General features: G+C 34.1%; 2 protein-coding genes across 2 annotated transcripts; one reads left to right on the top strand and one right to left on the bottom strand.

Annotated features, from left to right (window-relative positions):
* Nucleotides 1-1,564: 1,564 nt before the first annotated feature.
* On the top strand, nucleotides 1,565-7,689 carry LOC132189796 (uncharacterized). The gene is made up of 4 exons (XM_059604589.1): nucleotides 1,565-1,682; nucleotides 2,512-2,563; nucleotides 3,791-3,946; nucleotides 7,248-7,689. The coding sequence occupies exons 1-3, from the start codon at nucleotides 1,598-1,600 to the stop codon at nucleotides 3,939-3,941; spliced, it is 288 nt and encodes a 95-aa protein (XP_059460572.1). The 5' UTR covers nucleotides 1,565-1,597; the 3' UTR covers nucleotides 3,942-3,946; nucleotides 7,248-7,689.
* On the bottom strand, nucleotides 4,056-11,709 carry LOC132189795 (potassium channel KAT3). The gene is made up of 13 exons (XM_059604588.1): nucleotides 11,499-11,709; nucleotides 10,372-10,587; nucleotides 9,181-9,342; nucleotides 9,029-9,086; nucleotides 8,623-8,940; nucleotides 8,188-8,427; nucleotides 7,817-7,915; nucleotides 7,701-7,733; nucleotides 6,710-6,895; nucleotides 6,239-6,316; nucleotides 5,051-5,120; nucleotides 4,764-4,916; nucleotides 4,056-4,304 (listed from the first exon to the last, which is right to left on the bottom strand). Exons 1-13 carry the CDS (start codon nucleotides 11,699-11,701, stop codon nucleotides 4,201-4,203), a joined length of 1,920 nt encoding a protein of 639 aa, XP_059460571.1. The 5' UTR covers nucleotides 11,702-11,709; the 3' UTR covers nucleotides 4,056-4,200.
* Nucleotides 11,710-21,502: the final 9,793 nt, after the last annotated feature.

The raw sequence follows: 21,502 nt of genomic DNA on the forward strand, positions 1-21,502 counted from the left end.
TCATAATCCATTCAGCGTTTTTATTTATTTAGAGTAGATGTATTAAGTTCATGTTTTAGTTATGAGCGTATACATGTGTTTGTCACTAATTATTATTATTATTATTATTTGAAGTTTCATTAAATTCTTTGGAAGGATGGAAATCACAATCAATGTCCAAAATACTTTTTTATGTATTTATGTATTTATTATATTTTTGTCGCCTTTAGCTAAATGTATGTAATGTTTATACAAATATAAATATTTATATATCATGGGAAGGGTTGATTTAGTGGTGATCAGGGAGGGCAGCTCACTTCCACTTAGGGAGCCTACTGTTTTCAATGTGAGGAGAGGTGCTCCTACAATATAGGACTTATCCCAATGTCAGAGGGAGGACATGAGTTTAAGTTTTCATTGGCATAATGTTAAGGGGACGAGACTCGCGTCCGCTAATTCTTGCACATAGGCTTTTTGCTATTATGTTTTTGGTGAGACTGTAGTTAAGTTATAGAAAAACTCGTCTTGAGAAATGCTTACGAATCTCCAACATTGCAACTTTGCAAGCCCATTTAAGTCGCTCAATGACCATATAACTAAGAGCATATTTGGGAATTTGTTTCAAAAATATAGCTTTTAAGGGCATGTTTGAAATTGCGTTTGAAGGACCTAAAATTGTTTTTAATACTCAAAAAGTCCGTTTGAAGAAAAAAGTACTAGTTTGGTAAAATAATTAAAAACAATTTGAAGGGTTTAAAAAGCCTAAAAATAGCCAAAAAATACTTTTGGCAGAAGCTTAAAAATGAAGCTTTTGCCCAAAAGCTCTTTTTGACTTAAAGCTCTATTTCTCAAACACAATCCCAAACAGGCTCTAAGTCAAAAAGTTTTTTTTTTTTTTTTGACAAAAGCTTTATTTTTAAGCTTGCCAAAAATGTGTTTTTGCCTATTTTAAAGCTTTTTGGACCACTAAAAGTGCTTTCAAATTTTTTTTACCAAACATGTATTTTTTTTCTTCCTTCAAACGGATTTTTTGAATATTAAACGCATTTTTAAGCCTCTCATACGCATACTCAAACAAGCCCTAAGATGCTATTATGATAAAATAAGTAGAGCATTTTAGCCTTTAATCCTTGATAAATAGAAATACAAACCCCCCAATTTTCTAAGTAATTCTATTCATCACTCCTCCAATGCTTAACGTAGTCTCTAACCAAAAAACCAATGTACAAAACATGGGACTGCACGACATAAGCATTTGAATGTGATGAGAGAGGGTGATGTAGAATTACTCTAATCTCTCCCCTCCTTTCTTCTTACCCTTTTTATTGGCTCCGACAAAGAAAAATACTAATATTTATGCATGATCGGAAAAGAAAAATGCAATGTATTTTAATTTTTAACGTTTAAAAACTTAAAAGGCATTTTTGACATTACATTAATATGGAAACGAACTCTATTTATTAATGATAAATTATTAATATGGAAGCCCATGTTTTGGACTTAGGCCCAGAGGAAAGCCCAAGCTACCATCAACAATTTCCACTCGCACCCAATACTTTCCCGCCCATAATAACCCAAATCTCTCTCTCTCTCTCTCGCTCTCGCACAGAGCAAAGCAATGGCGTCCACACCATCTCACTCCTCCGATGTGCAACCTATGCTTGCTGTGGAAGCTGAATCTCACCTCTCTTCTCTCGTCTGCGGTCAGTTACTTCTCTATCGCATACATCTCTTGCTATCGATCTTTGATTATATTTGGTGATGTGACAAAATTCACCTAATTTTAAATTTCTCACTGCAATTAATCTATAGAATTACGTTAACTATTTATATGATACAATTTTATGAATTTTTTGCACTTGATCAATAGATATGGTTCTATGAATTGTGTGGTAAGTGTGAGAATTAGATTTGTGATGGCCCGACTTTCGTAGCTTTGTTTGTGTGATTTTGTCGGATTTTTTAGGCATTGTTTGGATGTGCTTTTTTTCTGCTTCTGAAAGCAAAAGAAGGCCGAATTTGATCTCAGTTCTGCTCAGAAAAGGAACTCAAACGCTTTGTTAAGCAGTGAAGCAAACTCTGGTTCTCATATGCTTCCTGAATATATTAGGCATCACACCTAGAATATGAGAGATTCCTGCTAATTATCTATTAATGCTTCGGTAATTAGTAATATTTCAAAGTTGAATCTATTCTAAACAAAGCATCATCTTCTGTAATCTCTAACTTTATATTCAAAGTTCCTCGCCAACCTTTTTCTTTTTAAGATAACTTTTATTGACTCATCAAAATCTTGATGATTTGGTGAATGGGAGATGTTGTATGTTGTCGCATTTTTGAAGATTCTCTTTCTCAAGTGAGAGGTCCTGGGTTCGACAGTCACCCCAACCAAAATCCTTTTTGCTCTGGTTGATTCAGTTACATGCTCGATTTGTTTCCCCTTTGATGAGTTAGACATTATTTGGATATGAAGATTCCTAGATTTTAACATTTTTTTTTCCGATAGACCTGATGTTGCTTTTATGGATGCAGATATGTTACAAGAAGTCCAAGGGGCAATGGAGAACATGCTTAAAATGATTAAGTGAGTTCATAATTAGTTCTTATTACTACTATAATTGAATTTCTACTTTTGTTTTTTTGTTCTCTCTGTTACTTGAATGCATACATGGACAGACTTTCATCTTCTTTCTCCATCACATTGTTGCTGCTGCTGTTCCTCCTTCATATCAAATGAACAGCTTTTCCGCTACATTTTTGCAATCTTCTTGCTCAGAACACTGCTACTATGTCTGAGGATGAAGAGGCTGCTTTTGTAGCTTTTGCATCTTATCACAATTTTAGTGTTCTTTGCCAAGGACTCCACTAACGTGACATAAGGAAAACAGTTAATTAACATACTTTCTGTATTTATAGTCTTATCACATTTTTATCTTGTCCGCATGCAATACAAGTCAACACTTTTTCGCATTTCGCTTTTTTTTTTTTTTTCTTTTTTTTCTTTTTTTTTCATCTTATCTGCTTTTGATGCATAAAATCTTTTGAAACTTCCTTTATTGCATGAAAAAAAAAAATTCGCATGGCTTCTTCTTCTTGTTCAGTCATTTATTTTTAGTAACTGACCTTCCTGTACTCTCTAACATAGGGCAGATTAGAGGATATGTATACTTATTCTTGTGGTGGGGTTAAGGTAAGGAGAATTTGCACATCTAGGGTTTAGAATTTTAGAAAATAAGGGTTAGGATTCAAAGATTGACTAGAGTTTTTGAAACAATAGGAATAATTATAAGAGCAAGAACGTTGTTTCTTGAAGTAAACAAATTGCTGGAAAAATTCTGGACAGCAGCTGTGTTTGGGCTCAATGAAAATAAACCCAAGACACAGGAACTCCTAGGAAGTTAATTAACAAAATCCTTAAGTCGCAGTAATTGCTGAAAATTCTAGATTTGTGCCTCATTAAAAAACTAACTAAAAACTTATGAAAATTATTACCCAAATAAAAAATTTGTTTAATCCTAGACTCCTACTACTTGACTTTCAAATCCATGTAAAACTTTACCTACTATGATGTTGCATGTGAGCCATAAACTAAATCTTCGAACCTACGAAGTTGCATAAGTAACAACAAATCAATCTTCCATGTCTGCATCACTCTCTCTCCCACACATTATTTCTTTGCCTTTTGGTTAGATTCTGGAAAGCAGTTTAATCAATGAAGTGTTAAACTTATTCATCTTATTCTAATCCTTTTCCTGCTGATAAACACATGTTGTCATCTCCGCTATTTTTCACTTGACAAAACTCTCTGCAGTGAAATTGATCAAAACTCAGCTGGAATAATGGAAGAGATAGAGAAATGCAAAGATTCTGCTCTTGAGAGGAAGGGAATCTTGGAGGAAGAGAAAGAGCGATTTCAGAAAGCTGCTTATACTGTCTTAGACATGCTTAACAACAGAGATTAAAAGCCGTAAGCTCTACTATTTTCCACTTCTGGCCCTTTATGCCTTGATGAAAGATATGATTTTCAAAGATAGACTCCCATGGCACATGTTAATAAATCAGAGGTTATTCTCACCACATATCATACTTGGCATATATTTTTGTCCCTGTTATGTATTCCACCATCATGCATCTAAAATACTTGGAAAATGATTGAAATCATCACTTAACCATTGTAATAGATGACTTACACTTCCATTTGGTCAAATGTCGTCTTAGTTTTCAAAAGATAAACAAGTGATCATTCTCTCTTAAAGCACTCAATTCTTCCACTTCCGAGCCATCAGCCATGAGAATTGTGCTTCCTCTTTTGCCAAATTTTTTCTCTGCATTTTCAAAATTTCAGAAGGTTCAATATATTATATAAGCTTGGTGATTGCCCCCATGTTTTAATACATAAAAATAATGCATCAATAAATTGACATACAGTGAGACAGAATTAAATTTTGTTGAGAATGACTGTTCCCACTGTACAAGTAACTTATATTGGTGCAATAGTTTTAGTGGTCTAAATAATTTGGCCATATATTAAAACAATGAACCCCGAGGCCTTGTGTTATTAACTCTGGAAATCTCATTAAGTCAATTTTATTTTAGTCACAATCACTCCAAATTTGTTGGTGAAAAATTTATTATGTAATTTGGATTTGTGTTGTTTGCTAAGGATATCTCATGGTATCTTGGTAGTGATTGGTTAAATCAGCATGTCTTCTGGAAATTGTCTTAGAAAGAAATGCTAGCATTTGAGAACCTTTTGGAGGCATGCATCTCGAACATGGTGATACCTGCTAATCTGAAAAGGTCTTCTATTGAGTCGGGCAGATTTATCAGCTTTCCCATCGAGTCATCTTCCATAGCATTTTCATTTGGATGATGGCCATGGACTATCAACCTTATGGGAAATGTGCTTGATACTGTTGTAGAAGTTTCTTGAGTTCCTGCATAACAATAGTTCATGTTATTTATTTATAAAAAATCTATAACCATGTTGGCTTGAATCTTTGTGGGACGTGGATGTAAAATGTAAGACCAATATCTGTAGTCATAAAACTTGAATCAGGGTTTTGTTTACCTTCTACATTTGGATCTTCGTCATAACTCAATGCTTCATGATTCTGTGTGCCCTCATTTGGTGCTGTATGCTGCAAAGAACATGCCGTGAATTAGCTACCCATTGAGAACTGACTTTACCCAAATTTATGATAAGTCCTGGGAAATAATGAAATATCTCTTATTGGAGCGGCAAGAAGATCAGAAGAAATATTGATGAATATCTAGGATTCCGTTGAAGTAATATTGTGTGCCATAAAATTTTTCTTCTGTTGAAAATTTGTTTTCCAGTACTTATGCACTGAACCAACTTTCATAAGTTTGGTAAAATTTGAGATTTTTTTTCTCCTTCATTTTCACCCCCTCTCCTGATCCTTTTTCTATAATATTTTCCCAGCAAATTCTAGAATTTAGCTGCCTTCGTTCAAGTTCAAGTTTGAATCTCTTGCTTTCCTTTTTGGGTCGTCCCAAAATACATGTCCACTTTCAAAAAGTAAAAGTTCACGCTTTTTCAATTTCTTATATGTTATACGAGAACTCTACAAACCAAAATTTTCATTATGTTATACTAGAAGAAAAGATATTTCTTGATATTTTTCATTATGTGTATGAACAATACGCTTGAATTATTTTGCTTGCATTGTTTGCTGACATGTTTGCATGCACATATGTGATCATGTGGATTGTGTGGACTTATTTGCATTTGACATGTTGTAGTCATATGTTATATGAGCATATTTTAAGTACGTTAAATATTTCAAACACAATATCAACATACTTTAATTAATAGTACCATATATGCAAATTATATTTCATATGTTATATGCCAATGGTCTTTGAAGAAAATGGAAAATCATGGGTTTAATCCTATATGAACGTATGAGTTGTGTTAGTCTATAGAAAAAAAATGCTGTCAATTGTAATATTCCCCAAGGCTAATCTTGTTACATACAAAGGTTGGTTATAATGTATTATAAATATTTTCATTATGAGGAGGACATTGCATGGTTTCACGATTGACTCCTAAATTTAATTATTTATGTCCTTTTTAAAACTTCCAATACAATGAAAGTTTTTAGTTTAAATTTCTCTTGTACTTTCTGGAAGATACAATTCCAAGGTTGCGGTAAATCTTTCTTTTTAGCAGCCAGATTGGAAAAATCAGGTCCACATTCATAGTGTATATGGTGAAAGGTGAAGATATACATACCTCTATAGTCAGGTCACCAAGCAATTCTGTTAGAAATGGTATTTCTTCTAGCATCTCTTGTTTTAAGCCCTTCAAATACTGAGTGCAGGAGCCAATATAAAAAAATACATCTGATATTAGAGTGAGTTATAAAATTCTCAAGAAGGAAAGAAAACTACAGATTTTCCAGCTTCTATATTTTGAATGGAAAATGCCATGGATGAAAATGCTGTTTGTTCAGCTTATAAAATCCATACAAGAAAAAGGTTCTGCTTTATTTTCTTACCAAGGAATAAGGGTTCTTCTGCTTTGTCAAGATCAAAGCAGGCCTACATCTGCTTGTTTAAGATTAAGGCATCCATCTGGATATTTTCCAGTGAGAAATAACTTTTCCCTATAGCTTCTTTTGTGATATCTAATCTCTTTTAATTTCTTCAAAAAATTGCAATTCTGATAACACTTGAGAATAGAATAGATCATAATTTCCCAAACCTGAATGAAGTTGTTGATCATTGTCTTTCCATCTTCACCATGTTGCTGCACCATTTGCTTGAAATCATGATGACTGATTCTAATGACCTGAGACAATCTCCTAGTTCTCACTGTAAAAGGTTGTGGGATATTGAAAATTACCCCTATTTCCCCTGCCATGTCTGCAGATCCTAGTTTTAACAAAAACTGAAAAAAAAAAAATCATGTGAGTTCTGCCAAATAACATAAAATTTGTGTTAGATCACTTTCAGAATGATTTCTGGGTCGCCATTTTAAATCTTTTTTGACCTTTTTTTTGTGGGGTGGGTGGGGCTGGGATATTTTGGATGTCTATGCTGTATTTGTATTGCTGTTTTATGGTAATTTTGGTATTTTGTTTTCTGTTTGATATATATTTTTGATGCTCAATCGTATGCCTATGAGGTGTGTTGATAGTTGAGATGAGCACTTTTTTTTTATCCCATTTATGAGTACATTTTCTTATCGTGGACATGGTTTACAGTACATTATTGAACCTTTTCTTAATTGATAATTGCAGGGTGTTGTTGAAAGAGTATATTCCATTTTGCCAGTGAGTCTACTGCGGCTTGATCCGTCATTCTTGTAGATTCACCAGAAGCTATCAGCAGTCTGTCCGATGTTATCTCTTGCTAGGCTTGGTTTCTCCCTTTGCATCAACTGCAGAGCAGTTCTCATGATTGTTCCCCTAAATTCTTGCTTTGTACAAGAAAATATGTTAATTCCTCTTTAATTTTCTAAGTCTTCTTTGGTTCACCTTGATCTCGTATGGATGAAATTACTGTGGCATATATGATGATAAAGATGTAAATGCAGTAGAAATTTCAAGAAAATTACTTTTTGTCTGCTCTATATCTACATATTAAATTGTGAATTTGTCACCTCTTCTCTATCTTTCTGGATTAGTTAAGAATATTCATTGTGAGTAGTAGTAACTTGGGATTTCATTGAATGAAGAACTGTCGAAGCATACCTGTTCTGTCCCATTCTTGTATGTCACCATGTCCTGCAGTTTCAGATACAGGTCAGATTTTGCATCTGAGATTGAATAGAAAATGAGAATGTGAGAGGAAGACACAGATGCTATACCACTGCTCCTGACACTATGATGTAGAAATCTGTTGGTATTTCGTTTTGTAAGATAATATCCACCTTAGGTGGAAAATATTCTGCTCTAATCTCTGACACCTGTGAGAAGAAATGCCAACAGGTACAGTTGAAATAGCAACTTTGAAGATTTAAAGATTAATTTTTTTAATCTTATTTTTGGTTCCTCTCTATTTCACTTTGATTCGTAAAGATATGGGATTGTCACAATCAATGTTCTTCAATCATGCTAACCATTTTGATTTACATCTTAATCTTTTGCACTTGATACAGAAGTCTCATTAAGATCATTATTACTGTTAATGCTACCATCAAGTCCTGTAATTGGATTGAGAGGGAAGAAGGATGTTTACCAACTGGATGATAAGGTCTTCGGAGATTCCTTTAAATAGGTAGGCCGTCTCAACGGTCCTGCAAAAAAGATGCTGAGCAATGCCTGACCTTATTGCCTTGGGCAGGTCCTCTAGCACTTTATCCTGCTTTAGCTCTGCTGTCTTGAATTTGAGTTGCACGTGTGCCAGCATTTGCTCTCTCAGGCCTTCTGGAAGTCTATTCTTGCTTGCATATCGCAATGTCTTATTGATGGCATCTCTCTGTGAAGCAAAAGCCCTTCATAGGTTTTGTCGAAGAGAAATGTTATTTATTTAGTAGACTGCTATATGACTGTCATATAACAGAAATAATGCAACCGTGAAAATCAGCCATTATCTGTCACATTATTCGAGTTGTATGACAGTTGTATAATAGTCTACTGAATATGAGTTGAAAGGGCATAAGAGTAATTTTACCATGATAAATGTTCGTAAAGCACTGTGGACGATGAGAATGGTCATATTTCCAATCAAATAAGCAGTGAGGCCAATGTTAAATAGCATGTATAACATATTGAAAACCTTCTCCCCTGTATTCACTGCATGCAGGTCTCCATAGCCAACGGTGGTGAGGGTGACAATTGACCAATACATGGAGTAGGTGTAGCCCAACCAAATGCTCCTATGTTCAAAGTCCTCGACTAGTGTTCCAATCCACGTGTTCTCCGGTTTGCTATGATTGATGGCAAGCCAGAAATAGAAGCAGCCAGCTGAGTGCACAGCAAACAGTGTGACCTGCGATAGATTAATCAAATTTCTTAACGAGAATGTTAAGATGAGAAGTACAGTAAAAAAAAAAAAAAAAAAAAAAGTTAACACTTACGCATATTAGCTTAGAGTATCTTGTCCAAAAGTAGCTGAAGCGTGTGTCTTTCTCTAGCCTGGAAATTATATGAGAAGTTGATGCTTTAATACAAGAGCTTTCTTTTAATAATGAGATATATAAGATTACTCTTTTTATTTGTAAAGAATTACCTTGTGAAAAGTTCACTGACACGGCGGAGTCGCCATAGGCGAAGCATGTTGAGGAAGCCAAAGAGCTCACCATGGTTCATTCTGCTGGTGAAGATTCTGTGTATTAACTGAAAGGGTAGGGTTGAGGCCACGTCCATGGGAAACCATAATTTTCTGACATACCTGATCATATTAGATGGATTAAAATTATATCTAATTAATGGGTCTCATCCATTATTTTTCTTCTTCAAATATATATATATATATATATATATATATATATATAAACTTGCTCATTTATAACCTTTGCAAATTAAATATACAGTGAGCTGCATTAAGTTTATTATTATTATTATTATCATTATTCATGTTTTTGAGATATGATATATATCGTACTGTCTGAGTTGTATACACGTAGAAGAGGGCTAGACAATTGCGTGTCCTTTCATCTTTTCAAAAGCCCACTTTCCTGGTGGCTCTATTAGGCACGAAGTCTATCAACAGCCTTGGATTTTTGTTGGCCTTTCCTAATTAGTAATGACAATGGGTCTCCCTCTGAATCTCCTATAATCCTGTTAGAGATTAGTGGGTCTCGCTTTTGAAATTGTCTTTTCTGTTCAGTTCCGGAAATGTGTTTTGTTGGGAATAAAATTTACTATGGTCCTACTTAAGCAATCTCATTCAAATAAGTTTTAACTAGGTAGAGTTCTACAATAATTCGGCTACTTCAAGTATTTAAGTGGATATTATCTCTCAACCACTACATGAACGTAGACAGACCATTATTTATCCACCACATGATGAATGTGAAATGATCGAGGATAGGGAAAGTATTTACACAAAATCCTATAAAAGAAATGTGAGGCATCAGGCAAATGAGATTGATCGATTCTTCTCAAGAACTCTTAACTCAATGCATATTCTCATTCCAAACAGTAATACTAACTTAAGCATTAGAGTTTTTCCTATCTCCGAACCGGCTTAGGAGGCTGATGTGGGCCATGATACCCTCCAACCCTCCACAATTTTTTTTTTTTTTAAAATGTTAAAATGGTAATTTTTTGGGCCTTTAAAATTTATTTTTTTAATTCAAAAAAAAAGAAAAAAAGAAAGAAAAGAATACAGATGAGGAATTATTTGGAAATTATTGAATCCCCATGTTATTTTATTATAAAAACACCAAAAATAACTTAAGAGAGTGTAAGACGTTACCTTAAAGCAATTTTCTTGTGATCATCTACGAGGAGATAGGTTGACTTATCCAAGTAAGCCACAAAAAAAGTAACAATAATATCGACGGCAAAGAGGGCATCTACGACTAAATCAACGGGCATGAGTGACCCAGTTGCAACTTTTCGGAAAGCTAGCTCGAAAGGTGATGCCCATGCTGAGTATACGACTAGCACCACCAGAAATGTCTGCCACCACCTGCATCACACTACAAAATTACCCATGTAGTACGTATGTTGAGATTAAACGACTAGTCGTTTTGAGTTGAGGCCGGCCTGGAAATGGTGCGTGCATTCCATATGCATGTGGGATGTGGCAGTGAATCTCACAGGTCAATACGAATGGGTTAGGGGTAGCTTGCAAATGATGCATGCACCCATAAGTTTTTAGATATTTTTAACTCTATAAAGTTCTTGTTTTCTTATCTAAAGGTTAAGGATTTAACACTTTCTTTCACATATTTCTTAACGTGACTTCTAAAATTATCATTAGTTTTGTGTGTAGCATTACTCAATTAAGAGTGATGGGACTTTTCAATCAAAAAAAATATTATATACACTCTTACGTGCACACTCTCTACGTGACATTGAAAATTCTTACTGAATTTTGAATGAATCATGATTGAATCTAGAATCTTAGGGTAACTTTTAATGCAACGTCAAGGAGCATATAGTTGAAAGTGCACATATAATCCTTTAAGAATTTGTACCAAAACATTACCACATCACAAGTTTGAGTCACATAAGGAGCAACTAATAGGCTAACTTTGAGTAAAATTCATGTTTTGATCTTTTGTATGGACTTGATGAGAAATCTAAGCATTAAGCAAAGACAAAAAGTCAAGAATGAATTAGCTTTAGAAGAGGCAACTTTTGTCTTCATTTTTCCACCAAAAACTATATATATATAGGACAAAGAAGAGAAAAATCCAGGAAATGAAACAAGAAAAAGAAAGAGTTACCTGTATCTACTATATATATATTGGACAAAGAAGAGACAAATCCAGGAAATGAAACAAGAAAAAGAAAGAGTTACCTGTATCTACTATATATATATTGGACAAAGAATAGAAAAATCCAGGAAATGAAACAAGAAAAAGAAAGAGTTACCTGTATCTACGATCGTAGGGAGCAATAACATATTTCTTAAGCTGCGAGTATCCGTCATCCACGACGGTTCCAAACGCCGGTAAAAGGCTGCTGGAAACTGACGTCAAGTTCTTGATCTCATCACTCGACCGCCTTCGGAACAGCAGAGGTAGAGGTGACCTTGTCTCCGACGACATCCTTAATTGATTCTTTGCCGGAATCATAGAGAGAGAGAGAGTTGTTTATGGATAGTTTTTTGCGCAATGATAATTTAATTTAATGGAGTTTGATTGATTCTATTATTATTAAAATAATCTCAAACCCATCATCCGATTTTCACTAATATTCTTGTAATTTTTGGACGGCTATGATCTGTTAACAGACTTGTACTGATGCTGCTGCTACGTCTATTAATAGGCATTTGTTTAAGCTCATAGGGATTGACAAATCAGTGAGGGTTGAAATTATGGTAAAAGTAATTACTAATTAAAATTATCATTAGTCAAATTCATCCAAAGTTTCAACATTCATAAATATTTTAAAAGCCCCACTTGTTTACTTTTCTTAAAAGTCTCATTTTTAGAGTTATGAAAGTCCAAAGTGCATAAATTTTTTTCTCCAAGGTCAATGTCAATTAAATGCTTAGGTTTCCAACATGCATAATTTTTTCTCGAACATCCATTTGAATTAAATGCTTAGAAGAACATGGAAAGTCTTCAGAGTATCCTAATATATATCAAGAGAGCCGTGTCGCATTTTCAAAGGAGGCGCCAAATTTCTTTTACAAAATAGCTTTTAAAACTCACTTTATCCAGCTAATGAATCCGATTAATTATATTTTTATTTATATTATTTTATTAAAACTTGTGAAAGAATATTCTCATAATGATCCTTTGAAAAGTAAGAAAAGTTTTGAAAAAAAGAGGAAATATATGAGATAAACGATAAAAAATAAAAGAGAAATGCTAAAGGCCCAACTTTTTTGCCTAACAAAAGTCCAACTTTTATCTTATTTTTTTTATAAAAAAAATAAAAATAAAAAATGGAAAAAATGTCTGAAGTAACTCTATCTATTTTTTGCCTTTCTTTTATTTAGTATTTTAAAAAAAAATGAAAAATGGTATTTTTCTTCATAATAATGACATTTTCTTAAAAAAAAATGACATTATTATGAAAAAAATACTATTTTTCATTTTTTAAAAAATACTAAATAAAAGAAAGACAAAAAAATAGATAGGGTTGCTTCAGACATTTTTTCCATTTTTTATTTTGTTTTTTTTTTTAAAAAAAAAAAAAGGCAAAAGTTGACTTTTGTTGAGCAAAAAAGTTGGGTCCCTATCATCCCTCAAAATAAAATAACCCTCTTAAAAAATGCTGCTACAAGTAGTATTTTTTTTTTTTTTTTGGCTAATCTAATCAAATATCTATTTTACATTTTTTTTTGGCTAATCTAATGTTGAGAGTTTTTTACAAATCTAATTAGTTATTTTATATAAAAATACTATTTAGCTCCTTCATTGTGAATGCTCTAAAACGATCACAGCAAAAGTTAGACAAAATTCTTACCAAAAGAAGGGTTGATTCAATGACCATTTCTTCTCATACCAAATGTAATGTTTACATAATGAAGTAGTAGTGGAGAATTACCAACAATTCCCTGGCAAATAAAAAAGTAGCAATTTACATGAAAAAGAAAAAAAGAAAAGATTTTAGTGGCTGAATATTTTATCACGGTACGAGCCTGGTTGGGTCACGAGGGAACATGGACGTTTAATTTCCGGATGTTATCCAGACCACAAAAAAGCATCACCACAGGCTCCAAATCCACCATGTGGAGGTGCACCACCATAATCTCTGAAATAGACCAACAACAGTATGATAAGAGAGAAAATTAACTAAAACAACAATTATAGAAAACAAGAGAAAAATAAGACAGAAAATTACTTGAAAGAATCAATATAAGTTGACATAGCCTTGGTAGTGACATCAATTCCACATGCCTGTGCACGTTCGTTCAGTCAAAGATTCTGGTTCATGTATACGCTGAGCTCCAGAGAGATTATCTCCTCACCTAACATCATATATATATATATATATATATATATATATGTCATGGCAAGGCATCGTATAGAATGGCCTAGCAGCCAAAGGATAACGGTGAAGAATATAGAACTCAGTACCGTACCTTCAATAAAAAATTAAATATGCTCGTCATTTATAGCTACATGATTTAAAAAAGGAGAAGAAAATAACAACATAAATAATATAGGAACGATAGAGATCAAGAAAGTCGCCATGATAAGTCCAGTATGTGTATTGGGGTTATATTCCTTTCCTCATTGTCAAGTGGTCGTATACCAAATCTGGAGGGTGTCTCCTGTTACAACGACAAGTCTTACAAGGGCACACAATAAGTTTGTCTGGAGTGTCACAGTTCCTAACTGCGAAGTTCACAAACGCTCTACATCCGTCTCTGTATTTCTTCGTACCCCTAGACTTCTTAATCCAACTATTGCTCATAGTGTTACTACGTACATTAGAAACATAACTATATAAGGATTACGTTAAACTTAAACATAAATGCATTACTATGGCCCATGGGGACCCTAACGGTGAATAAGTAAAAGTAGGTTCATTACTTTTTTATTATTCTTTTCTTTCTTTTTTATTTTAATTTTTTGCTTAAAATTTACATGAAGTAAATTGGCAAGTAACCCAAACAAAAAATTGAAGCCCAAAACTTAAATGCATTTGTTACGTATATATTTGGACCCTAAATAAAATAAATATAGGTTTGTTATTTGTTTTCGGTTTGTGTCCTATAAGTTTTTTATAACCCTTAACGTTATCTACATTTTATATTTTCCTATTTTATATCGCCTTTGTTACGGTGATCCTAAATAAAATATTTCCAGGTTAATTGTATTTTTTTCAAGACATTTTTTTATTATCTTTTCTATTTTATGTAATTTACGAAATCTAAATTTCCAAACCTTAATCCACATTATAATACAAAATTAAAACCATTTTTTTTAAGTACAGTACGAACCATACTTAAAAAAAAAAATCTACGTTCGTTGTTTTATTAATAACATGTACTCTAATATAAATTTGCAAAACCTAAACCAAATTATATTAAACAAATTGAAAAGCATAATTTGTTAGGGGGACCTAAATAAAATAAATTTAAGTTATGTTTTTGTCGCAATTTTTTATTTTAAAAAAAGTTATATAATTTGAATTTCATATGAGAACCCTAAATAAAATTCATCTAACTACCTAGGTAGGTTTTTTTCATTTTATTATTATTTTTTTTAGCATTCTGTATTTTTAATTATTATTTTTGTAATCATTTATATAAATGATTTATATAAATCTATTTTCTATTTTTTTTTTTTTACTATATAAATGATCATTTATATAATAGAGGTTTGTAAAACCTACACAAAATAAAAAAATTTACCTAATTTCAAACTACTTACTTAAAAATGTAGATATAAATATTTTGCATGCATGCACATATTGAACAATCCTACATTCCTACGTACGTACCTATCATACAAACATGCATGGACTCTAAAAATATTATATTTCAACCAAATTAATAAGTTAATTAGCTAACAAAAAAATTAGATCATATGTATATATATATATATATATATACCTGATTGATGATGACAGGGAGATGGCCGGAAATTGTATGAGAGGTGAGTTGCTGGTCAGAGATAACGTTGCCGGGGAAGAGAGCAAACGGTGGTGCGGTTGATTGAGGAGGAAGAGCCGATTGACCTGGCCAGCTACAAAATCCGAGTAGTGAAGCTGAGAGAAGAGAAGGGGGCTTTGTGAGAAGAAAAGGAAAATTTAGGAATGCAGATCCAAGACAGACAATGCTGCGCACGGGGGAGAAGAAGAAAAGAGAGGGAAAAGAAAAAGAAAAGGAGAGGAAGAAGAAGCTGCAAGGGGCCAACTGGGGTGCGAGTTCCCAAGACCATAGTAACGTGCCACATAGGCACGTTACTACAAGAGTAACGTGCCATGCATGGCACGTTAGTATATATATATATATATATTAATACACTTAATATATATTTAATACAAAGCTTAAGCTTTATAATTGATGATATAAAGCTTTATATTAATATATACTTGCAAATTATTAAGCTTAATATTAAGCTTAGTAATTGATAAGTTGATATATATATATATACTTAGTAATTGATAAGTTGATATATATATGCAAAACATAAACCATAATATAAAGAACTTAATTACTATATGACAATATAGTCGGAAAAAAACCTATGATATATACTTTATAATGATCATTATAAAGTATGATAGTATATATTGATTTGTTTATTTATTTCATTAGTTTATATAAACTTTATAATAATGTATTGCTCAAGTTCATTTCATGTTTACACTTAAAATATGGCGTACATATTTCCACCATATAATGTATTGCATGTTCAGTGCTAGCTTGCATCCAGTTCCCTTTGGTTAATTAATTGATAGGGTTATTAAGAATCTAACTCTTTTCATAATTAGTACTCTATCATATTGCTAGTTAAGGAGTCACTAAATTTAATTAACTATAGCATTGCATGCATGCAATCATGATCGATCTGCCTGCCACAAAGTCATAAGCTTCCATGCATTTTCTTTTTCTATGTATGTTTAAGTCCCTCGTCACTCTCAATAAACTTAAATTATAATATATATGGCTCAAGTTTTTACAACTAAGATATTATATAGTTTGAATTATTAACACACGTACTAAATTTGATAATATAATTAATAATAATAGAATGAATGTCAACATAATTATATAATTGTTTACAAGATTGCACTTGTATAAAAAAAAAACACTTCTCATCTACCAAATAATGCAATGAGTCACTAAAACAATTTTTTTATCATCCAATTTCTGAAAAATTTTATTTTAAAATTTTTTAAAATTTGTAACCAATTGTAACATGTCTTATTGACACGTTGCCACATGGCAACGTGTCAATATGACATGTTGCCAAATGGCAACGTGTTAGTAGGACACGTTACCATTTGGTTATCATATGGTAACGTGTTTAAAAGCTACGTTACCATATGGTAACGTGGCTTTTTGACACATTACAATAAGGTAACGTGTCCTATTAACACGTTACCATAAGATGACTTGTCCATTTAACATGTCATCTTATGGTAACATGGCACTTATTACACGTCACCAAATGGTGACATGTAAAAAATGCAACGTTAGAAATAAATATGGTAACGTGTTGTCTTTTGACACGTTGCCATATAGTGACGTGGCAACAAATAATGAACAGTTGCCACGTCACTAAACCCATATTTTTTCGTAGTGGCTCACTCGCTGACGCGTAGTGGCGCATTGTCATCGGACCAGTGCACAAAGGCCGGCTATAGGAACCGGAGAGACTAAGGAAGGTGGCAGAGTGGCACATGTGAGGACATGAGTGGCAAGGCTGAGTACATCTTGATAGAGAGAGAAGTGGTCAACATACATTCATTAAATCTTGCTGCAAAATGTTTGATTTTTTTTTTTTTTTTTTGTAATTGTCTTCATCGTGTTTTGAATATCCTGGGTAAGGATATTATATGGCTTATATAACTTGACAATAAAAATTAACTCTTACCAAAAAAAAAAATATATATCAAGGGTTTGTTGAAACTGCCATATTAACATTCTGGGATAGTGAGATAAAAATGTGGTATATGATATTACTTTTTGATAATAAAAAAATGAAGATGTATTTATATATTTAAAGTAACGCTAGAAATTATTTTTTATCTTACAAATATCTCATAATGCTGACATGATAGTCCCTAATGCGTTGATCAATCATTGTTATCTATTAAAAAAAAAAAAAAAAACCAATGGTTAATTCAAGAGCTAATGAGCATTGCCACATCTAGAATGAAGGTGAGATGAGGTATTATATTTAGCATTTCTAAAAAGAATAGAAGAATTGGTTGGGGTTAACAAGTCGGCATTGTGGATGAAGTTATCACGTTTGATTTGTTCTTATTTTTGTTTTTGTTGTGGGTGAGGATATTATACAACTTGTATAACTGGCTAGTAAAAATTAACCATTAATTTTTATTTGGATGTTCTTTTACATTCATGTCATCCATCCCAATTAGGATCAATCCTTATTAAAAAAAATCAAGAAATCAAAAGTTTATTGGAACTGACATATCAGTATTGCAGTAGAGTTACAAGATAAACGTGAAAAAAAAAAAAAGAAACTCAAAAAAATCATTCCATTCGATATAAAAGCATAACAACACATAATATATGGTTATTAATGCACCTCGATATAGTTTGTTTCTAAATTAATTCATGATAACCTTTCTTTTTTTTGATTTAACGATGGGGAGGGTTGTCGCGGCAGCGATTATGCCCTGAGCAACCACGTGTATATTGGTTAGCTTCTCCACCAGAATGTTGGTTGTTGGTTGGACAACCTGGGTCTTTTGCTCCAGGTACCTTGCATGGGTCAAGCACCCCGGGGTTGATATTAGTAGCCCCCAACACATCTGCCAACACTGCCATGCTTATAAGAACCAAGCACAAGAACCATGGCTTCATCTTTTTCCTCCCAGGTTGATATGATATGCACGGGAGAATCCCCTCCACCTTCCTGGTCTTTATATATGTATTTCAATGGCTATTTTTGGGGAAAAAGACTTTGTCTTTGTATTTGCTAAAATGGCTGAGTGGTGGACATGCAATTTGTACTTGACCTTTTATTTATTTATTTATTTATTTTATTATTATTGTTAAGTGGTATGGGAAATTGACAAATGGGAGACAGTAACCCACACAACACAAAAGCAGCATAATACAAACAAAGATGCGAAAATACATAAGAAAGCCATTAAAAAACCAAACAACAAAAATAAAACAAAAAACCCAAATTACAGCAACATGGGTGAAAGGTGTGGCAAGGAGGTGGAATATTGCCAGGCACATGGCACGTGGTATGCACGCCCTGGCGAGCGTCTCTTACTCGCCAACGTAAATTTGAAAAGTAAACATGAGATAACCAACTGAGCTTGTAGCCATGGTGTCTCAAACCAATACACTTCATGAAGGAGACTAATTGGCTAATAGTGCAGCTAACCACCACATCATAGCAAAACTTGACAAATTGACACCGCAACAGCCTTACAAAGGAGATGACATGGTTACTGTTGGGACATAAGATCTTCCTCTTCCCCTTTTTCTAATTCTATTATTCACTTGAAAAATATCCTGCACTGTCCAGATGCCTTAGCCAACATTTTCTCTATAATTTTTTTTTTTTTTTTGCAAAGATAACAATTGTTCGTTTAAATGAACTCACTCTTATTTTCTTGTTAAAGACAACACAACCAGTGGGATCCTCCTACAAAGGGCCATTGAAGGGGGCCTCTACCCTATGCAGCTGCTGCAAGTCCTCAAGAATAAGGCAAGAGCTCTTATGGTACTGAATAAAGTCAAAATATCTCCTTCGGCTTGGCATAGGAGACTAGGTCATCCACACTCTCTTATTTCGCAGCATATATTGAAAAACCAGCAACTTCTTCTTTATAGAATAAACGACATTCCCTCACTATGTGTCCCGTGTCAACTAGCAAAAAGTAGACACTTAGCTTTCCCTACTTCGAGTAGTGTAACCATTGCTCCGTTGGAGCTTATTCATTGTGATGTGTGGATTTCACCCACCACCTTTGTAAATGGATACAAAATTTATGTTGTGTTTATTGATGATTTTTCAAGATATTTATGGATGTTTCCTCTTAAAGCAAAATCAGATGTGTTTACCACCTCTGTATCTTTAAATGCCTAATTGAAACCTTTTATTTCAGAAAATAAAACAACTTCAAATTGATGGAAGAGGTGAGTATATGTAAGACCAATTTTGCATTTATTCTTAATTCTTTAAATGTTTAGGTAATTACGTTATTTTTAAGACTTCTTTAAATGGGTTTGGAGCTTAGTTTAATGGGTAATTTACACTTTCTTATTCTTTATATATATAACAATGAAAAACTTAGTACGTATGTAGAGCTAATCACAAGATTAATATTGTAATAAGGTATGGGTAGGGCTATAATCGAGCCGAATTTTAGGATTTCAAGATTGATTCGTTTATGAGGATGCTTATTCGAGCTGAGCTCTAGTTTAAGGCGAGCTATGAAATGTGTATGAAGTCATTGTAGTGTGTTCAACATTGTACATGCTACACAAAATTTTTCCAGCTTCGAAGAACCTAATGGGGGCAACGGTTGGTGCAGCCTTTGAGGTGGTGCTTATTGGTTTGTCTGTAATCTATTAGTGAGAAGGTGGAAGAGGGTGTTGTGTTATTTTTGTTGGCTTACGAGTTTTCACGAAGAAACATTCAGTTTTCTTTCTAGGCTAAAAACTAGAGGAGAAGGATAGTTTCCCAAGTCTTGAGATTGTGGGAGTAACGTGAATTTGTTTTGTAACAGTCTGGTATTATTTAAAGTTTTTCTATGGCTGAGGATTTGGCGAATATGTGGGCAAAATTCTCTTTATCTGAAGAAGAGGATGTGGATATAGATGTTCAGGCGACAGATTTTCATGAGGTGACCATCAGAGGTCAAGCATGCATTGTTGGAAGACTGGTGGCTGATAGATATGTGAGTATGGAGACAATCAAGAATACTCTTTTGCAATGGTGGAGGCCGGTGGGAATTTTAACGTTCAAAGTTCTAGGGGATAATCTATTCCTAATTGAATTTGAACATGGGACGGACAAAAAGCGAGTATTGGAGGGCCGACCTTGGGTTCTTGAGGGCAACCTCTTTCTGGTTGAGGATTATGATTGGTGCATTTCACCAACGCAACTCAAATTCGATAAGGCCTCATTCTGGGTGCGGATGTTTAATTTGCCTTTGGGGTGTATAGGGAGAGAGGTTGGGCGTAAGATTGGCTCTTCGGTGGGGGTTGTAGAGGAGATTGATACTGATAAAGATGGGGTCGGATGGAGTGAGTTCTTGCGTGTGAAAATACTCGTAGATCTGTACAAACCACTTGCAAGGGGAAGAAAGATGAAACTCGATGGGAACTCAATATTGATTGCTTTCAAATACGAAAGACTTCCGAAATTTTGTTTTCATTGCGAGGTGATTAGGCATGGTCCTGAGGGATGTATGAAGCGGAGTGATCTGCGCAACCAGGGAGCCATGAACAAGTTTAGCCCATGGCAAAGAGCAGCTTCACCACCTCATAAAGCAGAACGGAACTGTGGGGGATACGCCCCCAAGTCAAGGAGAACCTTTCCAGAAACTCACGCTCAAGATGGACGACCGTGTCGTTGGATTGGTGGAGCTCAGTGGGGTGAAGATCAGAGAAGAACTGGAGAGGATTCCAATGGCGGTGGAGATTTAGATGAAGTATTTCAGAAAAGTAATATTTTCTCCCCCAAAAAGGGGAAAGGCAATGATACTGGCAGAAAACAAGGAGATGGAGTGGGATATTCCCATGTAGAGGAACAAGCTGAAAAGAAAAGCCAATTTTTTGGCAATAATGGGGCAACGGCTACTCGATATAGGGGATCACACAATGGGAAAAAAATCTCAGCTGATTCCGGAGATACGTGGGAGAATTTAAATGCCAAGGACCCTCCTCCAGATCAACGACAGATGTAACAAAAGAGTCTATGGTCCAAGGTGCAAGGAAACATAAGAGGGAGCCCACATGAAAAGTTGGGGCTGGAAGGAGATACATGGTCCAGCCCAAGAGGTTTTTACATGGGGCCAAAACTTGTAGACATTGAGAAAACAATTAAAGAAGCCCAAACTAGTAGTAATGAACAAAGGGGTCCTGAAAGGGAAAACACAGAAAGGGCAATGGCGACATGGAAAAGAAATGAGAGGGAATGGGCAGCTGGGAGTGAGGGTATTTTATTTGAAACACAAGGGAGTAGAAAAAAGGAGACAAATGAAGATGGCCAACGTGTGGGCCAAACAAAGAAGGGAAGGGAAGAAACTACAAT

Source organism: Corylus avellana, chromosome ca8, assembly GCF_901000735.1.
Source record: "Corylus avellana chromosome ca8, CavTom2PMs-1.0".
NCBI lineage: Eukaryota > Viridiplantae > Streptophyta > Magnoliopsida > Fagales > Betulaceae > Corylus > Corylus avellana.

Bases quoted from the DNA above. Each gene is read 5' to 3' on its own strand.
- LOC132189796 (XM_059604589.1), top strand. From the start codon at position 1,598: ATGGCGTCCACACCATCTCACTCCTCCGATGTGCAACCTATGCTTGCT. The intron at 1,683-2,511 runs GTCAGTTACTTC...TTATGGATGCAG, and splicing joins CCTCTCTTCTCTCGTCTGCG to ATATGTTACAAGAAGTCCAA. The intron at 2,564-3,790 runs GTGAGTTCATAA...AACTCTCTGCAG, and splicing joins AACATGCTTAAAATGATTAA to TGAAATTGATCAAAACTCAG.
- LOC132189795 (XM_059604588.1), bottom strand. From the start codon at position 11,701: ATGATTCCGGCAAAGAATCAATTAAGGATGTCGTCGGAGACAAGGTCA. The intron at 7,916-8,187 runs GTAAACATCCTT...TTCTTCTCACAG, and splicing joins AAGACCTTATCATCCAGTTG to GTGTCAGAGATTAGAGCAGA. The intron at 4,917-5,050 runs GTAAACAAAACC...ATTGTTATGCAG, and splicing joins CGAAGATCCAAATGTAGAAG to GAACTCAAGAAACTTCTACA.